This window comes from Scophthalmus maximus, chromosome 3 (genome assembly GCF_022379125.1).
Source record: "Scophthalmus maximus strain ysfricsl-2021 chromosome 3, ASM2237912v1, whole genome shotgun sequence".
Taxonomy (NCBI): Eukaryota; Metazoa; Chordata; class Actinopteri; order Pleuronectiformes; family Scophthalmidae; genus Scophthalmus; species Scophthalmus maximus.
The window spans coordinates 14,700,384-14,717,500 of NC_061517.1; the positions used below are offsets into that span (position 1 = coordinate 14,700,384).

At 42.9% G+C, this 17,117-nt stretch overlaps 2 protein-coding genes across 6 annotated transcripts in view; one reads left to right on the forward strand and one right to left on the reverse strand.

Moving 5' to 3' along the window:
- pex14 (peroxisomal biogenesis factor 14) overlaps positions 1-17,110 on the reverse strand; it is a 48,011-nt gene extending 30,901 nt beyond the window's left edge. For 4 of the 5 annotated variants that reach the window (XM_035644375.2, XM_035644372.2, XM_035644373.2 and 1 more), the window contains exons 1-2: positions 16,979-17,110; positions 13,335-13,385 (exon numbers count right to left, since the gene is read on the reverse strand). In XM_035644375.2, the coding sequence (XP_035500268.2) occupies positions 13,335-13,385; positions 16,979-17,014 (87 nt within the window). In that variant the 5' untranslated portion in view covers positions 17,015-17,110. The remainder of the gene's footprint in view (positions 1-13,334; positions 13,386-16,978) is intronic. The other variant, XM_035644374.2, reaches the window with a different exon arrangement.
- Positions 16,483-17,117, forward strand: part of dffa (DNA fragmentation factor, alpha polypeptide) — a 9,790-nt gene continuing 9,155 nt past the window's right edge. Inside the window, exon 1 of the mRNA XM_035644376.2 lies at positions 16,483-16,948. Coding sequence (XP_035500269.1) covers positions 16,880-16,948 — 69 coding nt within the window. The 5' untranslated portion in view covers positions 16,483-16,879. The remainder of the gene's footprint in view (positions 16,949-17,117) is intronic.

Below are 17,117 nucleotides of genomic sequence, written 5' to 3' on the forward strand. Positions count from 1 at the left end.
GCAAGGCTAAAATCATGACATCAAAAGTGCATTATGCAATTTTGTAAAAGGGGAGGGGGGGTTGGTGGACGGAAATCAAGCTTTTTTTCAAGACCACTGTATGCACAGACCAAACTTTCCATTGAGCAGCATTTGTCTTTCAGAGCTCTGTCATCAAAAACATGGAAAAATTGAGTCGGTTCAGCAAAAGAAAGGGTCTAAAGTACATTTGATCCGACGAGGACACTATCACACTATAAAAACAGAGAAGAGATAAAAAAAACAGATAGTGGAGCCTGTGGAGTCTTGCTATCAAGGAAGAGAAGGTTGCCCTGCTCCTTCCTCTTTTCTCTTCTGTAGTTACAGAAACAAATGTTTACTTTTAATATGAAATTATATTGCAGAACTGCAGCCACGTATTTTATGATTCAATATGTGGGTAAAAAAGTAGGGCGAAGAAGTGTGACGTGTGTTTTTAGAGGTTGTGGTTTAAAATACATAAATCAACTTCTTTAAACATGTAAAACAGTAAACAAACAAAAAAAAAAGCAGCACGAAAAAAAAGTGGTTCAAGCTAACAGGCAAGTGCTCTCGGAATAAGATGGATCAACAATAAAATCTCTTTTCTTTCTTTCTTTCTTTCTTGTGAGATCTAAACCTGAAGAAGAGAAACACGTGGCATCCAGCCAATTCAAAACTAGCTTGAGAGATAAGGTATAAAGCAGAGTCTGACATTTCTTAATGTGTAACCGTCAGTCGTGCTGCCTGGGGTTGCCCTCGCTAAACCAGCGAGACGGATGGCTGTTTGGATAAGGACATCCCCAGCGGGGCCCTCAGAGCCCCGGGAGCCCCGATGACTGAAGAGCAGCGACTCCGTCGGTGACACCTCACTTTCACTTACTTTGGACAAAAAATACTTATATGGGCCGCAAATTCCTTTTAATTCAGGTGAAAGGCCCAAACCATGAGGCTGGAGCTGCTCTGAGAGATGAGGGTCATCGCAGATTAACCCATGGCACTTTAGCAGTGGGGGTGCAAGAGGGGAGTCGCAGTGGAGCACAACAAACTACTTAGCCACCACAAAACATTCCAGCCCCTTCTCAGCTGCAATCCAGTAATGGATACTTCCTCAGCTCCTCGATTGGTCAAAATGTTTTCATACAATAATTTAATTCAGAAACACATTTACAAAGCAGGAGTAATCAATTTTAATTAGTTGACTTTTTTTTCATTCGCATAAAATTTAATGTACTGCCATCGATCTCCTTTGTTCTTTAATGCAGTGCCTCTTTCCTGTAATTTGAAGCTTTTCTTTTTCTTTTTTCTTTTTTTTCTGGTACATTCAGTGATGACAATCTGTGACAAGCGGCTCCATGGGCTGTTTTCTGTGAGAGGAATGAGCATTGACACAGTCAAGTGCTCGCAGTATAACTTTAGATCAGAAAAATGTGCTAAAAAATATGAAGTGTATGATTTTTTTTTTCAAAAACAAGAAAAGAATTATAATAAAATCTGAATAACGAACTGATCAGTTCTTCAATAATCAATTTTATTGTACAATTTTATTAATGCAGATTTAAATGAGTGGAATGTATTTAAAGTGTGGTTATGACAGTGTTTATGCATGTGCTACAGAAAGTTTTGTCCAAATAAAAGAATAACAATTACTTTCACTAATCAAATTTGGTTAAAAAAAGAAAGAAATTACACACTAAATAGTTTTATCAAAGACCATTGTTTTCAAATAAAAGAATAACAAAATCTGCATTGCAATCGATCAAAAAATGGTCAAAAGTCAACATTAAAAAAAATAACTTTTTCGCCACAATAAACTGATCCGCATTAATTTGCTGAAACATCCTGTGTGAGTCACCATTAACTGGAGAAGCAACCAGACACGCTCACAAGCACACAAGCTTTTCTTGAAACTGCCACCGCTCTGTGTGTTGTCCTTCATATCATCAAGGCCCGCTGGCCTTTCACATTCAATTAGTTGATTGAGGCAAAATGCGAGCGGCACCAGTAGCAAACAACGTGAAGCTTGTGTCCAAGCGACACACCACAGAAGTTGTGTTGTGGTGTCAGGAGAAGAGCCGCCGCCGTCACAAGCAACTTACTGTGACAAGCCTATCCTCCTCTGTTGATCCAAACTGCTCCTCTCACTGAGGCAGCACCCACCCACAGACACACACACACACCCTACAACACACACACACCCTACAACACACACACACACACACACACACACACACACACACACACACACACACACACACACACACACACACACACACACACACACACACACACACACACACACACACACACACACACACACACACACACACACACACACACACACACACACACACACACACACACACACAGCAAAGTAACATGAAGTGAACCATTATGATAAGCAAATAAAGCAGGGAGATGAGGTGAAGATGCAGCGTGTTGGCATCGGTTTTGTGTGCAAGTCCTGCCAACCTGCCAAACTGAATAATAAAACTAGAATAGAGAGGCCAGTGACAATAGAGAGAGTGCTGTCCTTTTATTGATCAAATTATTCCTCCTTGGGTAAACTGTGCCACCGAATGAGAGTATGTTCACAAAGACAACCAGACAGATTGTGACATTCCAGTGACATTATAATCACACGTCAACTCTTCTCCAGTCAATAGGCTGAATGCGCTAATCGTGCGTCTTGGATCAGCAATTTCATGGTCTTCAAAGGGGGCCAGGAATTGGTGGCATGACCCTCCACACGGGGTGAGACCCCTCTTTGCTCAGCGAGTGCCACAGAGAGAGGCAGCGGGATGGTGGAAAGGGAGACGCATCGTGGGCAGGAGCGGAGCCAGAGAAGATTAACATCGCCATCTACTGGCCAGGGGTGGTACGACTGACTCAAAGATGGGGAGGAGGAAAACCTGGCAGTTTCACCCCTTGCGGCCTGTCTTTCACTGAGACATGTCACAAACATTTAGACACACTTACCCAGACAATGGGCCACACATCTACAGCTGCAGATAAGGCAGACTGAAATCTTCATCAAATGAGGAAGCAAACTTCCAAACGAAAGCAGGCCTTTCTTTTTAGGTCTTAGAGAAAGAGCAAACAAGAGTCTGTTCCCGATCACACTTAGGTGACAGAGAAAAATGCTGGCTAATTCTCCTTTTCTGGAGGCCTCCAACCGCCAGTAACAATCCAACTGCAGAAAGAGCGTAGAAAGAATTTGGTGCTGACAGTGAAATCATCAGGGTCACAGGAGGAGAAGTGTCTTTGCCAGAGACAATACAAACACGACGACTTGTCAGATGGAATCATCATTTTTCATTTCAACGTTTCTGACCTGGTTACCCACTGGAGATTTCATTGGTTAAGGAAAAAAATATAATTAAGTGACAAACGCATGTGTGACATTTGGTCTCTGTACCGCACCTAAACATAACCAGCCTCTCCTGAGATGTTCAGAATATCAGGTTTTGCAACATGTTTGCCTGGTGCAGTGTAAATGTGACGGTGGTACAGTTACTCCAATACAACTCAATGCATTTGCCCAAAATATACTTTGAATTATTTGTATAGATCTCAGATTACTCACAGTTTAAAACAATATATCTATCTCTTACAGTGTTACTGCAATGATAATGATTCATGATCCAAAGTAACGTTAGTTTATCTTCGGTCCTCATGAAAAATAATGTCTTAAGTTTTAATCACATTCAGAACTCAACAAAAAAAGGAGTAATCAGACAGGAATGTAACATCACTGCTGCACATAACTCACTTCTTGTGACTAAATGACGATCTGAGGCAATGGTCAAAGTTGAGGCGTCCACACCCATTTCAACTCAACATCAACTCATGTGGTGACGGGCGGAAAATGCATGTTTTACCAAGCTCCTCCGAAAGAATGAAGACCGGAGACGAACCACAGTGAACCACTATAATGTCACGCAGGGCGGCTCGTTATAGCAAAGGGGCTGAGTTGGCAAGCAGCTCGGCAGCAGACGTGCACCTGTTCTGACATTTTCTGCCGACCTTGACACGGAAAACACATGACAATGCCACTCTCTGCATTTCAAAAGCGCAGGCTGTTTGACGAAGCCCCTTCACTTCCCCTTTTCTTATCCCCCTGATACCTAAAATCGCTTTCCATACAGTATGGAAACGGAGAAAGCCGCGACGTAGTCGATGTGAGGTGGGACCGTCACCTAGTGGCAGTATATTGTGGAAAAACAGGGACTTAGAAGGAGAGAGGTATAAAAAAAAATCTGATACCGAGTCATATTTGAGCACAACCAAAGACTGTTCACTCTTTCCACAGGATTGCAGGCCACCAATACCTCCCTTAAAACACCCAATCCCACAGTAAACATAATGTGGATGGAAGAAAAAGGCCTCAGAGTCTCCTCTGTTTATTACAGTTCTAACATCTCCTTCTCAACCCCCCTTTTTTGGAAGTTCATGACAGAGCCACAATTCTTCCATTCGTCTACGACTTTAATCAGAAAGAAAGCAAAGCACTACTGCCAGAGAGAGCTGCGCAGCAAAACAAATGCAATCTTCCTGTTAATCACTGCATTAACAAGAAGTCGACAGTCCTGACGCACATGCCAGGGAGGGGAGCCAGTCCAGGTGTCGGATAATTGTCAGTTGTGTCAGTGGCTATGGCGGATTTTTTACTGTGCCAGCCTCTGTTTCACTGCTGATCTACACTTGTGCCCCACCTTAATGATAGCTTTTAAAAGTCCGCTTTCTGCTGAAGACTGCATATAGACACAAAGACGTCTTGGCAAGGGTTTTCTCCATGCTGACTGTAGTGGACTATGGATGAAGTCATAGACGTCCCGCTATAATCAGTGCCAAGTCGAGTGCAGCTCAATTTTCACGATGCATCGGTAGCGTCTATTTTGGAAGAAAGGACCACATCTGAGCTCTATAACCTTTATTAAAAACAAGTCCATACATTGCCCTGCTGGCAAACAACCATATATTAGAAACACATCACAGCAGCTGCAAAAACTGGCCAAGACAGCAACTTGAAACAAATCAAGTGTTTCTTTCATTCAGAAAAAGTCCTTTAGCAGCAGGTGAGACTGTCATTCTGAGACGACAAGATGATTCGCAGGCCTCAGCTTTCCATTCTAACACACTGAAAACTTTACAGTAAAAACACTTCTGTATCACACATCTACTTGGGCTAATTAGAGTGCAGAATTCTCCCCCAAGTTCTGCGTTTTTGCAGGTTTTGAGATAATTCCGCATTTTTTCTGTACTTCACTTTCATTTTAGCCTCGAGTAGCCGCTATCTCTTCTCCTCAGATTCCCCAGATAAAGCCACAATCTCAGGGCCCCACACACAGAGAAACTCTGAAATCCCATTAGCATTGTGCTTTCATTATTTTTAATCAAACCCACAAAACTGACACTTATTAATTAATAACCATTACCAATTTTTTTGCCCCTCTCCCAGAGTAGACGTTGGGGGGAAAAGAAGCAATTAACTTAACAAAATAATCAAAAAAATTGTTTCACAAATCCCTGATAAATGTCATGAGAGGTCCCGTCTTAATGTAAGAAGTGTAATACATTCTTGCTGTCATATTCCATTAAACTGCTATTACCATCTTGATAGAACTATTAGTCACTACATTATTAATAACATTAATGTATTTACATTTTTGGTGTACAAGCCTGCTTTCATGCAATAATTTATGAACCTAACTTCAGATATGTTATAACGTTCCCCATCCAGGCTCTTTTGTGTTTATTATTGATTGTGAGAACAGTCAAAAATCCAAGTCAGATCCCCCTCCGCCCTCCCCCCACCCCCTTAATGTATTGAAGTGGGCTGTTTACATTAAAGGACTGGAATAAAGTGCATTTACATCTGAAGCATAACTTCATAATTTACATTCCAACATTTATTAGAGGTGACAAACGAGCATTTGGTCCACTCGTGCTTTTCCACAATGCAGCACTCATTCAATCCATATAAATTACAGCTGGGCTATGGAGTGCAAGAGCAAATTATTTTATTATATTTATGCATGTATGACTCTATAGGGGGTTACTAAGACAAACAGGGAATTACTTGATTAGGCCAACTGTGGTTAACAAAGAAAGAAATATGACACTGAGGGTCAGGCCAATCAGATTTTAGCATCACTCAAATGTTTGGCCCTAATTCAAATATCTAAAATACATTGATCTTAGTGCAAAAGCTTTAAATCTGTAACAACTGTGTTTTTATAAAATGAATAAACTGCAGACTCTTTGCTTGATTTTAATGTAGACGTCAGGGAATTGTACACAGTATAGAGTCATTTTAAGTATTACTGTTCCAATGGCAGACCCTTAGCAAGAGCTAATATTATTCAATTAAAATAAACTTGCCTAAAAGGCAGTATTATATTACATAATTAGACAAGGCAGCGTTTTCAGAAGTGTAGTTACAAATGCACTGAGGGGATCCCAGCATTTGAACAAATATCTGGCGCTGTAGGGGAGCTTGCCGACAAATTAACAGCTTATAACTTACTGGGAAGCCAGATAAAAAGAGGAAAAAATGTTCCCCAAAGTGTCAATTAAAAATTATTTTTCCTCTGATTTCCACACTTGTGAGAGCACGATGTGCTAAAAAGAATTTCGAATAGCAGCCAAAATTGACCGTTGTTCATTTATGCATTTCTTTATTTTTGTATTTCCTTCAAACTGGATTAATTCAGAGAGAGATAATTCAGCGACAGCAGCAGCAGGTTTGTTCGGGAGCTCTGGAAGTGTAACCATATGGCTCCCTTGCTGGTCAGAGACGAGAGGCAGACATATGGGTGCAGGGACAGAGGGAATTGCAGGGGGATTCAATCAAATTCATGTTCATTAAAATTAGAGGACATCGGAAAAATTAGAAAGATGCTGACAAATCAAAGGGCCTCAGTACCTGAATTACCATAGTCATTTACTTATTAAAGCCAGGATGCTTCCTGTCAATCAAGAGCCATCACATTCTCCATTTGCAGCGGAAAGCCGGTGTAATTGCTTCTCATACTAATCAACACAACTTGTGTAATTATGCCTTGAAAGTGACATTGGAGGCTGAGAGCGATGTGAGCAGTCTTGACAGCGGAGACATCTCAGATTCATCGGGAGATTTCCAGCCCCGCTGCAAGGAGACAAGCCACTCTCAGACCAAGTTACTCACTCGAGCAGTTTACAACCATAAACACAAAGAAAAGACGATAAATCAAACTGAAGTAATTACAAAGCAGAATGAGTATAAAGGAAGCTCGGCTCAATAAGGCCACTTTCCCAAGTATATTGAGGCAAAATGACTACGCTGTAATTAAACTAGTGTCATATTTCTAACATTTCTTAAGTAAACACATTGTGACAGTTCGCTAAATTGTGGGAGAATAGGAAATTACAGTTCTGTTGCCATGCTGTTTAAATTAATATACTTGCTGAGGCGAAAAACCCTACAAATAAAGTGCTAAGCATTCATTAAAGGTTATTGAATTCAGCTTAATCACAGACTTTGCATGTCTCCAATATGAACTTTGCGTAAAACTAGCGTCAACATTCCTCTGGTGCATTGAAAAACTATCCAAACCATATTCCCAGGCTGCATCTGTCACAAGTCACACAGCATCCCAGCCAGGAAGGTCAGAGCGAGGTCAAATTGATGCAACAAATCAAGAACCGTGCGTCGTGACACGCTCTACATAAAATATGTGTATTATTGACATACAGTGACAACAGCTTCTTCTTCATTTACCATGAACTTTACAGCGGATTTAAAGATTTCAAATGCCCACATCAAAACCAAGATAAAAATGCTATTGTCTCGATTGGCGATGCAGATGTCGTCCGGTTCAGCACGAGGCAGAACCCGCAAAACAAATACAATTTATAAAATGGGTTGGCCTCATCTGTGCTCATCATTTTCAAAAAGGGGGGGAACCATCAAGAAAAGAAAAAAAAGAGTCAAACATCAAAAAGAAGTCAACTGATAATTCTGGCATACTATGAGGGGAATACGCGCACGAATGAGAGATTTATGGCTCATAAAAAGTTCAAACGACAGAAAAAACAAAAATCCTTGTGTGTGTCATTCCTCGCCCGTGACCTCCAAACTTGAGCACATGCTGAAGACAAAAGTGGCCAAATGTGAGAAAAACAAGTAGAGTCACTCACAGAGAAAAAACATGATCTTTTACAGGAAAGCCTGTGTGATTCACCCGCTGCGTTCAACTCTAATGAGTCAAAAAGTGTGACCTGCACTTAAACAAGAAGTCACAGCCAGAAGCTGTAAACTCATTTTCCCCATCCGAGCCAGCAACGTCTGCAGGACCTGGAAGATGTGCTCCGAGCATGCACGATAAATCTGACGTGAAATCATAATCATAAAAGCAATTAGCTGACCCTGCGCCACTCGTCCTTGGACATGACAGTGAGAATTCATACAGAGTCCTCTAAGGAGGCTGGCTGCCGGGTTGAGCGAGGAGGGGAAAAAGTGCAACACAGCAACAATAAAATGGAGGGCTCTTCCTGTATCATTAACCACTGAAACAAACAGAGTATGATGCACAATGAACGCTGCGCTGCGAAACAGAGAACTGAGCTTTCGTGCTTTTCAGAGAGAAAACTTCACCACGACCACTGAAACAAAATGGTGTACAAACGTTTCCCGTGTAAATCTGTGAGCATGTAGACCAAACTACAAGTGACGCCATGTCATCTCCATGTCCTCCATCACTCTGCACCGGTTGCCACAGTGAGATACAGTTCTCAGATATCATTCAAAATGATATTTAGTCATTTTGAAAGTAACCACAAAAATATGAAGATAGATAAATTCCACACACGCCTTTGTTCTGTGCGTCGGCAGAGCATGTAGCATGTTTACAGACAACATGACAGGATACACAATCTATTGATTATGAGATGGCAGTCGATCCGATTTGTTCGACTTTGCTCTTTCAAGGAGTGTGATAGAATCGGAGAGATCTCTCCTCACACAGCACTGCACGCATGCACACACGTACGTGCATGCACGCAAACACACACAGACACGCACACACACTACCCATCACTTCCCACCCGGTAATTACAGCAAGGCCGAACAAGTGGCTGCCACCTAGTGACCGTCTTCTCCAATAATCATGAAATATCTCTATGGCTCTCGCCCCCACTCGGACCATAACTCTCCTTTACTGCAGACGGCTCCAATAAAGGATTACAATTACAATTAAAGTAATGAGCAAAAAGGAAAAAAGGAAAATCTCAGAAGGTTCTCTTGACTAACTAAATTGTAGCCTGGTTTCTTAACAGAATGGAGTTACCATACCAGACTCATTACCGGCTCCCATTTCTTATTCTGCCCCAATAATTAATGTGGAGTGTGTTGAAACCTGGACTCAAAAATTTAAGAAATGGTTTTAGAAGTGATGAATGTGAATTGATATGTCAATTATCAAATTGAAGACAAATACTATACTTTTTTTTCCCCCTTTCAAGTGAAAATCTAAAAAATTTACAAATTACACATTTTTGAAAAGGTTTTATAATGAATTGAAAAAACTTGAAAACACACACACACACACACACACACACACACACACACACACACACACACACACACACACACACACACACACACACACACACACACACACACACACACACACACACACACACACACACACACACACACACACACACACACACACACACACACACACACACACACACACACACTTTAATTTGAAGGACACTTCTTTCCACAAACACATGTTCCATGGGGAAAGTCATTTAGGACAAAAAATAACTGAGTCAAAATCAGAGAGTAACCTCTGACTTCCTGGTGTCACCACTGTGTACATTTGTGTTACACCCACTAAGTGAAGAAGAAAAAATAACCCTCCTTTTAAAGCCAACATATGAGCAACATCTGTTTGCCTGCTACTCACTGGGCTCAGGCGAAGGGAGGGAGAGGAGAAAAGAGTGAGACAAAAGGGGACAGTAGCAGCAGTATAGTGCCTTCATGTCGCCGGCTGGACGGATTGCTGCTGGCATGTCCTCTTCCAACCAGCCAGGTCTCTCTCAACTCCTACACTTAACATACCGTCCCTTTTGCCCCCCTATCCCCCTCTGCGGTATGATGGCTATTGCAGAGCAGCTACGGGAATTCTGAGACTGCAGAGCCAAAACAGATCACTTCAAAGCGGCTTATTTAACGCTTGCTAAATTTTTCATCACAGTCGCTTAATATCCTGGGGAAGGGGAGCTTTTGAAGTTGCTGTGAGACTGGGGATGTTCTTTATACAATTCCTTTTCCCCCCTCCCATTCCCACCCTCCCTCTGCTGGATTTACCTCCCCATACCTAAACACACACACACACACACACACACACACACACACACACACACACACACACACACACACACACACACACACACACACACACACACACACACACACACACACACACACACACACACACACACACACACACACACACACACACACACACACACACACACACACACACACAGTTAACACAATGCCCACATTCACACGCGGAGGTGTGCAAATGGTACAGATGCACGCTTGCATCCCCACACAAACACTTTTTTTCCAACAGGCCTTGTACAGAAAGGGGGCTGGCTTAATATTGCCAGGGATACCCAAAAGAAAGAAATCTGGAGGAGATATTTTGTAAGTGGTCAACACTTCTGTAAATCAGCTGCATGACCATATAGTATATAAACACATGTTACTAATCTAAAATATTCTCACAGAGTAGCAGCAGTTTGTCTTTTTATGTGCTAAAAGTACCAAAACAAAATCAGGGACACTCAGATATAAGTTAGTCCGTCATCAGCAACCATACGATTTTGTTTTCAGTTATTGTTTAGCTGCTAAAGTTTGACAACACAAATAAAAATCAGATAATACATTATAGTGTGATGTGGTCAATTTGTGAGGGACAGAGGCAAAAAGACAAATGAAATTGAAATAATAGTAATGAAAATAATTAGAAGCAGTCCTGATTTCCATATCGACAATGACAAGACACTTTGGTTGCTACTATTGTTTCATATAATTTTTTTTGTACCTAAACTGAGATTTTGGTAAAAAAAATCATTAGCAGAGCAGATCTAGATTTCTTTCAGAACTGTCTAATAAGTTCAGAAATTGGAATAACTTTAAAAGATGATGCCGCTGCAGATCTACATCTGTTTTCTTTTGAGATCAAAGGGGCTTTGTTCACATATAATTACAGTGGAAATATGTTATTTGAAAGCAATGTGGACAGAGTGAGTGGAGGAGACTCAGGGTGAGTACAGTGTAACAGGGAAAGAGCACAAAGACAAGGGAGACTGGTAGGGGCCCTGGCAGTGATAAGTGGACGGTAGAAGGGGGGGGGAAGGGGTTCAGACGGAGAAGAAGCAAGCCGGGGTGAGGGTGAGCAAAGAGCACCGCCAGAGGCAACAGCAGCGGCTGGCAGTGACTGGTATACCAGTCAACCATGGAACGCATACTCACACAGTCTCACCCACACTTTTTTTTCTCCCTCTACAGCAAACTGAAGGTCCAGACCTGCACCTCTGGCCTGGACGGGTGCAGAGGCTGTGACACTGGTCCCTGAGCTGGGCCCTCTTGCCACAGAGAAGAGCCCACGCTGTGCTGTGTGCCAGGGCCTGCTGATCTGGGCGAGGTGAGTCAGAACCTGTTAACATGACTGGTGTCCCCAGCCTGACACACTGGCTTGTCTGACATGCACATGTGCACATGAATGCTATACAAACGTGTATGCTCTCTCGCTCTCCCCCTTTCTGCCCTCCCAACCCTGCCAGCACTCCCTTTCCTCTCATCCAGATAAAATCCTTTCAGACACAAATTTCAATTATTCACCTCATCCAAATAATGCCATGTGACAAGAATTATCCCTACTGTAATAATCCACTTAACTGGGAAAGAGCAGCTCATCAAAAAGAGAGAGGAGAAAAGGGGTAGGAAGTGAGGGTGGTGGTGGCGGCGGCGGCGGTTGGAAGAGGGAGGGGGGGGGCTTGTCAACCAGTCTCGAATCAGGACCCTCATGACAAGAATTTCTTCCCTTTTTGAGGAGGCAGTCTTGAAGCGCACTGGGATGATGAAATTGAAGTAAATTGAAAGAAAGCCTGGGAGAATGCTCCACAATCAATAACCCCAGGATTAAATTAGCCTTGGCATGACGGGATGATGGGGGGAGGATGAAGAGTGAATGGTGGTGAATGACATTGAGACATGTAGGCTGAACAATGCAGCACTCCTCTAACCTGGATGCTGTGTCCATACGAGGAATACACCTGTGATGTTTTCCATCCCACTTAGCAATAAGACACTCCTGGTTATTATTGTTGTCATCACTTGGTCCAAGCACGTCCTTTAAACACTTTTCATTAAACATAATTGAAAAACAACTGATATTCTTATTATTATAAACAACTGTGATTGTAATTAAGTGTTGCCAGCTTTGCTAATATTAACAACTAGTATGTGCAACTTTTTCAGGGCAATTTTTCTCACTCTTCTCTGGGGACCTAAACAATTTTTTTTTTTTATCTATTCGGGAACCAATTCAAAAACATCCTGGATCAAATTGTATGGTGGAAGAAAGTAGATGGACTCAACTAAGGATTAAAAAAAACTTTTGCGGAGAAAGTTTTACACTAATGATTAAAACAACTCCGGAACCATAGTCATTGTTAAAACAGAACTTTCAACATGCTTTTTACTCTCGAAAGACAAGGGACATAAAGTGCACTCTCATTACGGGCTCGGGGACATCAGTGGGCTGCTAAATGACTCGCTGCTAATTGGACGCCTTTAATACTTGATCTCACTGGGGAATGTGTAATATCATCTGATTAGCAAAAGAAAAGTGGTTTGTTGATGAAAACAAATGTCTGTAAGTCACCAGATCATAAAAACAAAGCATGGTGTCACTCCGCTATGTGTCATAATAATGAAAGTACAGACTTTAATTTTTTCCAAATACTACCACGGTAGCTGATTTCACTAGTGAAAAGAGGTACAGGTACAGAAATTACACAATAAGGGGAATTGATAGTGCATTGCTGAGAACCATGGAATGGAGCATATTTATAAATGTGACAAAATTACGAGGTAGTAAAGACAGTACAGTTTCCTTGCGTACATGAGATTGAATTAAACTTGGCTTTCATTCGATCTGGCCAGCCTTAGGCACATTACCATCAAACAAGTGATACTTAAATTATTTTGTGATTCTAGTCTACATTGCCTCATCATTCAATGCATTTACATGAAAATGCTTCACTCTTACCAGTGCTTCTCTGGGGGGAGCTGCCCCACTGTCTCCGTGTGGAAGGCCAGGCTGAGGGGACAGACAAACACTGGTATTAGAGCGACATCTAGTGGAGGACAGGGGTTCCCACAGCAGGGAGGGGAGCAAATCAATAAAATACATGACTTCAAATCTAGGAATCTCACAAATGCATGCTTCTGATTTTAACTTCAGACTAACTACAGAGATGCAAGCATGAACACCTCACACACCATACAGTTGATACATGAACACCTCACACACCATACAGTTGATACATGAACACCTCACACACCATACAGTTGATACATGGACACCTCACACACCATACAGTTGATACATGGACAACTCACACACCATACAGTTGATACATGGACACCTCACACACCATACAGTTGATACATGAACACCTCACACACCATACAGTTGACACATGAACACCTCACACACCATACAGTTGATACATGGACACCTCACACACCATACAGTTGATACATGGACACCTCACACACCATACAGTTGATACATGAACACCTCACACACCATACAGTTGACACATGGACACCTCACACACACCATACAGTTGATACATGGACACCTCACACACCATACAGTTGACACATGAACACCTCACACACCATACAGTTGATACATGGACACCTCACACACCATACAGTTGACACATGGACACCTCACACACCATACAGTTGATACATGGACACCTCACACACCATACAGTTGACACATGGACACCTCACACACACCATACAGTTGATACATGGACACCTCACACACCATACAGTTGACACATGGACACCTCACACACACCATACAGTTGACACATGAACACCTCACACACCATACAGTTGATACATGGACACCTCACACACCATACAGTTGACACATGGACACCTCACACACCATACAGTTGATACATGGACAACTCACACACCATACAGTTGAGACATGAACACCTCACACACCATACAGTTGACACATGGACACCTCACACACCATACAGTTGACACCACCTCACACACCATACAGTTGACACATGGACACCTCACACACCATACAGTTGACACATGAACACCTCACACACCATACAGTTGATACATGGACACCTCACACACACCATACAGTTGACACATGAACACCTCACACACCATACAGTTGATACATGGACACCTCACACACCATACAGTTGACACATGAACACCTCACACACCATACAGTTGACACATGAACACCTCACACACCATACAGTTGATACATGGACACCTCACACACCATACAGTTGACACATGAACACCTCACACACCATACAGTTGATACATGGACACCTCACACACCATACAGTTGATACATGAACACCTCACACACCATACAGTTGACACATGAACACCTCACACACCATACAGTTGATACATGAACACCTCACACACCATACAGTTGATACATGAACACCTCACACACCATACAGTTGATACATGAACACCTCACACACCATACAGTTGATACATGAACACCTCACACACCATACAGTTGATACATGGACACCTCACACACCATACAGTTGATACATGAACACCTCACACACCATACAGTTGACACATGGACACCTCACACACCATACAGTTGATACATGAACACCTCACACACCATACAGTTGATACATGAACACCTCACACACCATACAGTTGATACATGAACACCTCACACACCATACAGTTGATACATGAACACCTCACACACCATACAGTTGACACATGAACACCTCACACACCATACAGTTGATACATGGACACCTCACACACCATACAGTTGACACATGGACACCTCACACACCATACAGTTGATACATGGACACCTCACACACCATACAGTTGACACATGAACACCTCACACACCATACAGTTGATACATGGACACCTCACACACCATACAGTTGACACATGGACACCTCACACACCATACAGTTGACACATGAACACCTCACACACCATACAGTTGATACATGGACACCTCACACACCATACAGTTGATACATGAACACCTCACACACCATACAGTTGATACATGGACACCTCACACACCATACAGTTGATACATGAACACCTCACACACCATACAGTTGACACATGGACACCTCACACACCATACAGTTGATACATGAACACCTCACACACCATACAGTTGATACATGAACTGCTCACACACCATACAGTTGATACATGAACACCTCACACACCATACAGTTGACACATGAACACCTCACACACCATACAGTTGATACATGGACACCTCACACACCATACAGTTGACACATGGACACCTCACACACCATACAGTTGATACATGGACACCTCACACACCATACAGTTGACACATGAACACCTCACACACCATACAGTTGATACATGGACACCTCACACACCATACAGTTGACACATGAACACCTCACACACCATACAGTTGATACATGAACACCTCACACACCATACAGTTGACACATGGACACCTCACACACCATACAGTTGATACATGAACACCTCACACACCATACAGTTGATACATGAACTGCTCACACACCATACAGTTGATACATGAACACCTCACACACCATACAGTTGACACATGAACACCTCACACACCATACAGTTGATACATGGACACCTCACACACCATACAGTTGACACATGGACACCTCACACACCATACAGTTGATACATGGACACCTCACACACCATACAGTTGACACATGAACACCTCACACACCATACAGTTGATACATGGACACCTCACACACCATACAGTTGACACATGAACACCTCACACACCATACAGTTGATACATGGACACCTCACACACCATACAGTTGATAGCCTCGAACCAAAGGAGAGCACCACCTGTCCCATGACTGCTGCTTGATAACTGGTTGAACACATCGTATTTAGTTGTTGATGTAAACGGGAAGAATACAGTAGTGTCGGCTGTTCACACTAAACCTGCCTAGCCCTCTTCTGCCTGTGCTAGTGCAATATATAAACTGGATGCATGTGCATATAAAGGGGACAGGGCAGTTTTCTGGAGCGATGCCTGATGCTCGTGCACAAGCCGATCGGTTGGGTTCGGTCAACATGGACTCCTCTTGAACTTTGCACCACATACGGCACGAATGTTTTGCAGAGAGCCGCAGCAGTCACAACTGTCTTTCGCATTTGTTTTTTCTTCGAACGTTTGACGTCCTGTCAGCACTTTAAACAGACAGCGACGAAGAGGCGACGACAACCCGCCGGGGGCTTGTGCAAAGGCTAACAGGGACCTTTCCTAACAGTCCGGTCATCAACTGCACACTGTGCGACAGACACGCGGCTGCGTGCTCGGGTGGAGGGACGGACACTCCGTGCTCCACTCGTCAACGCGAACGTGTCCGAGGGGGCAACTTTTGCAACGCCGCGCGAGCTAGCCGACGTGCTAACTAGCGAGCCAAATGCTAGCCAGCGCCGAGTGAGCGGTCGTAAAAGTGTCCGAGGCAACAAATCATGGCAATTCGAGAATCGCGAGACACGAACACGTCGCCGGGGTTCACCGCCGCGTCTGGACACGGAGAGGTAAAATGTTGCAGTTGTGTGAATGTCGACCTGTGTCGGTGGATCCGGTTGCTCGGTGGATGCCATCTTCCTTCCCCCTCGTTGATTGGCGGGCGAGAGGGCTGCTCGAGCGAATCACGCTCGATTGCTCTTCCTGGAAGTCGACGACGGTTTATATTCACCACAAATG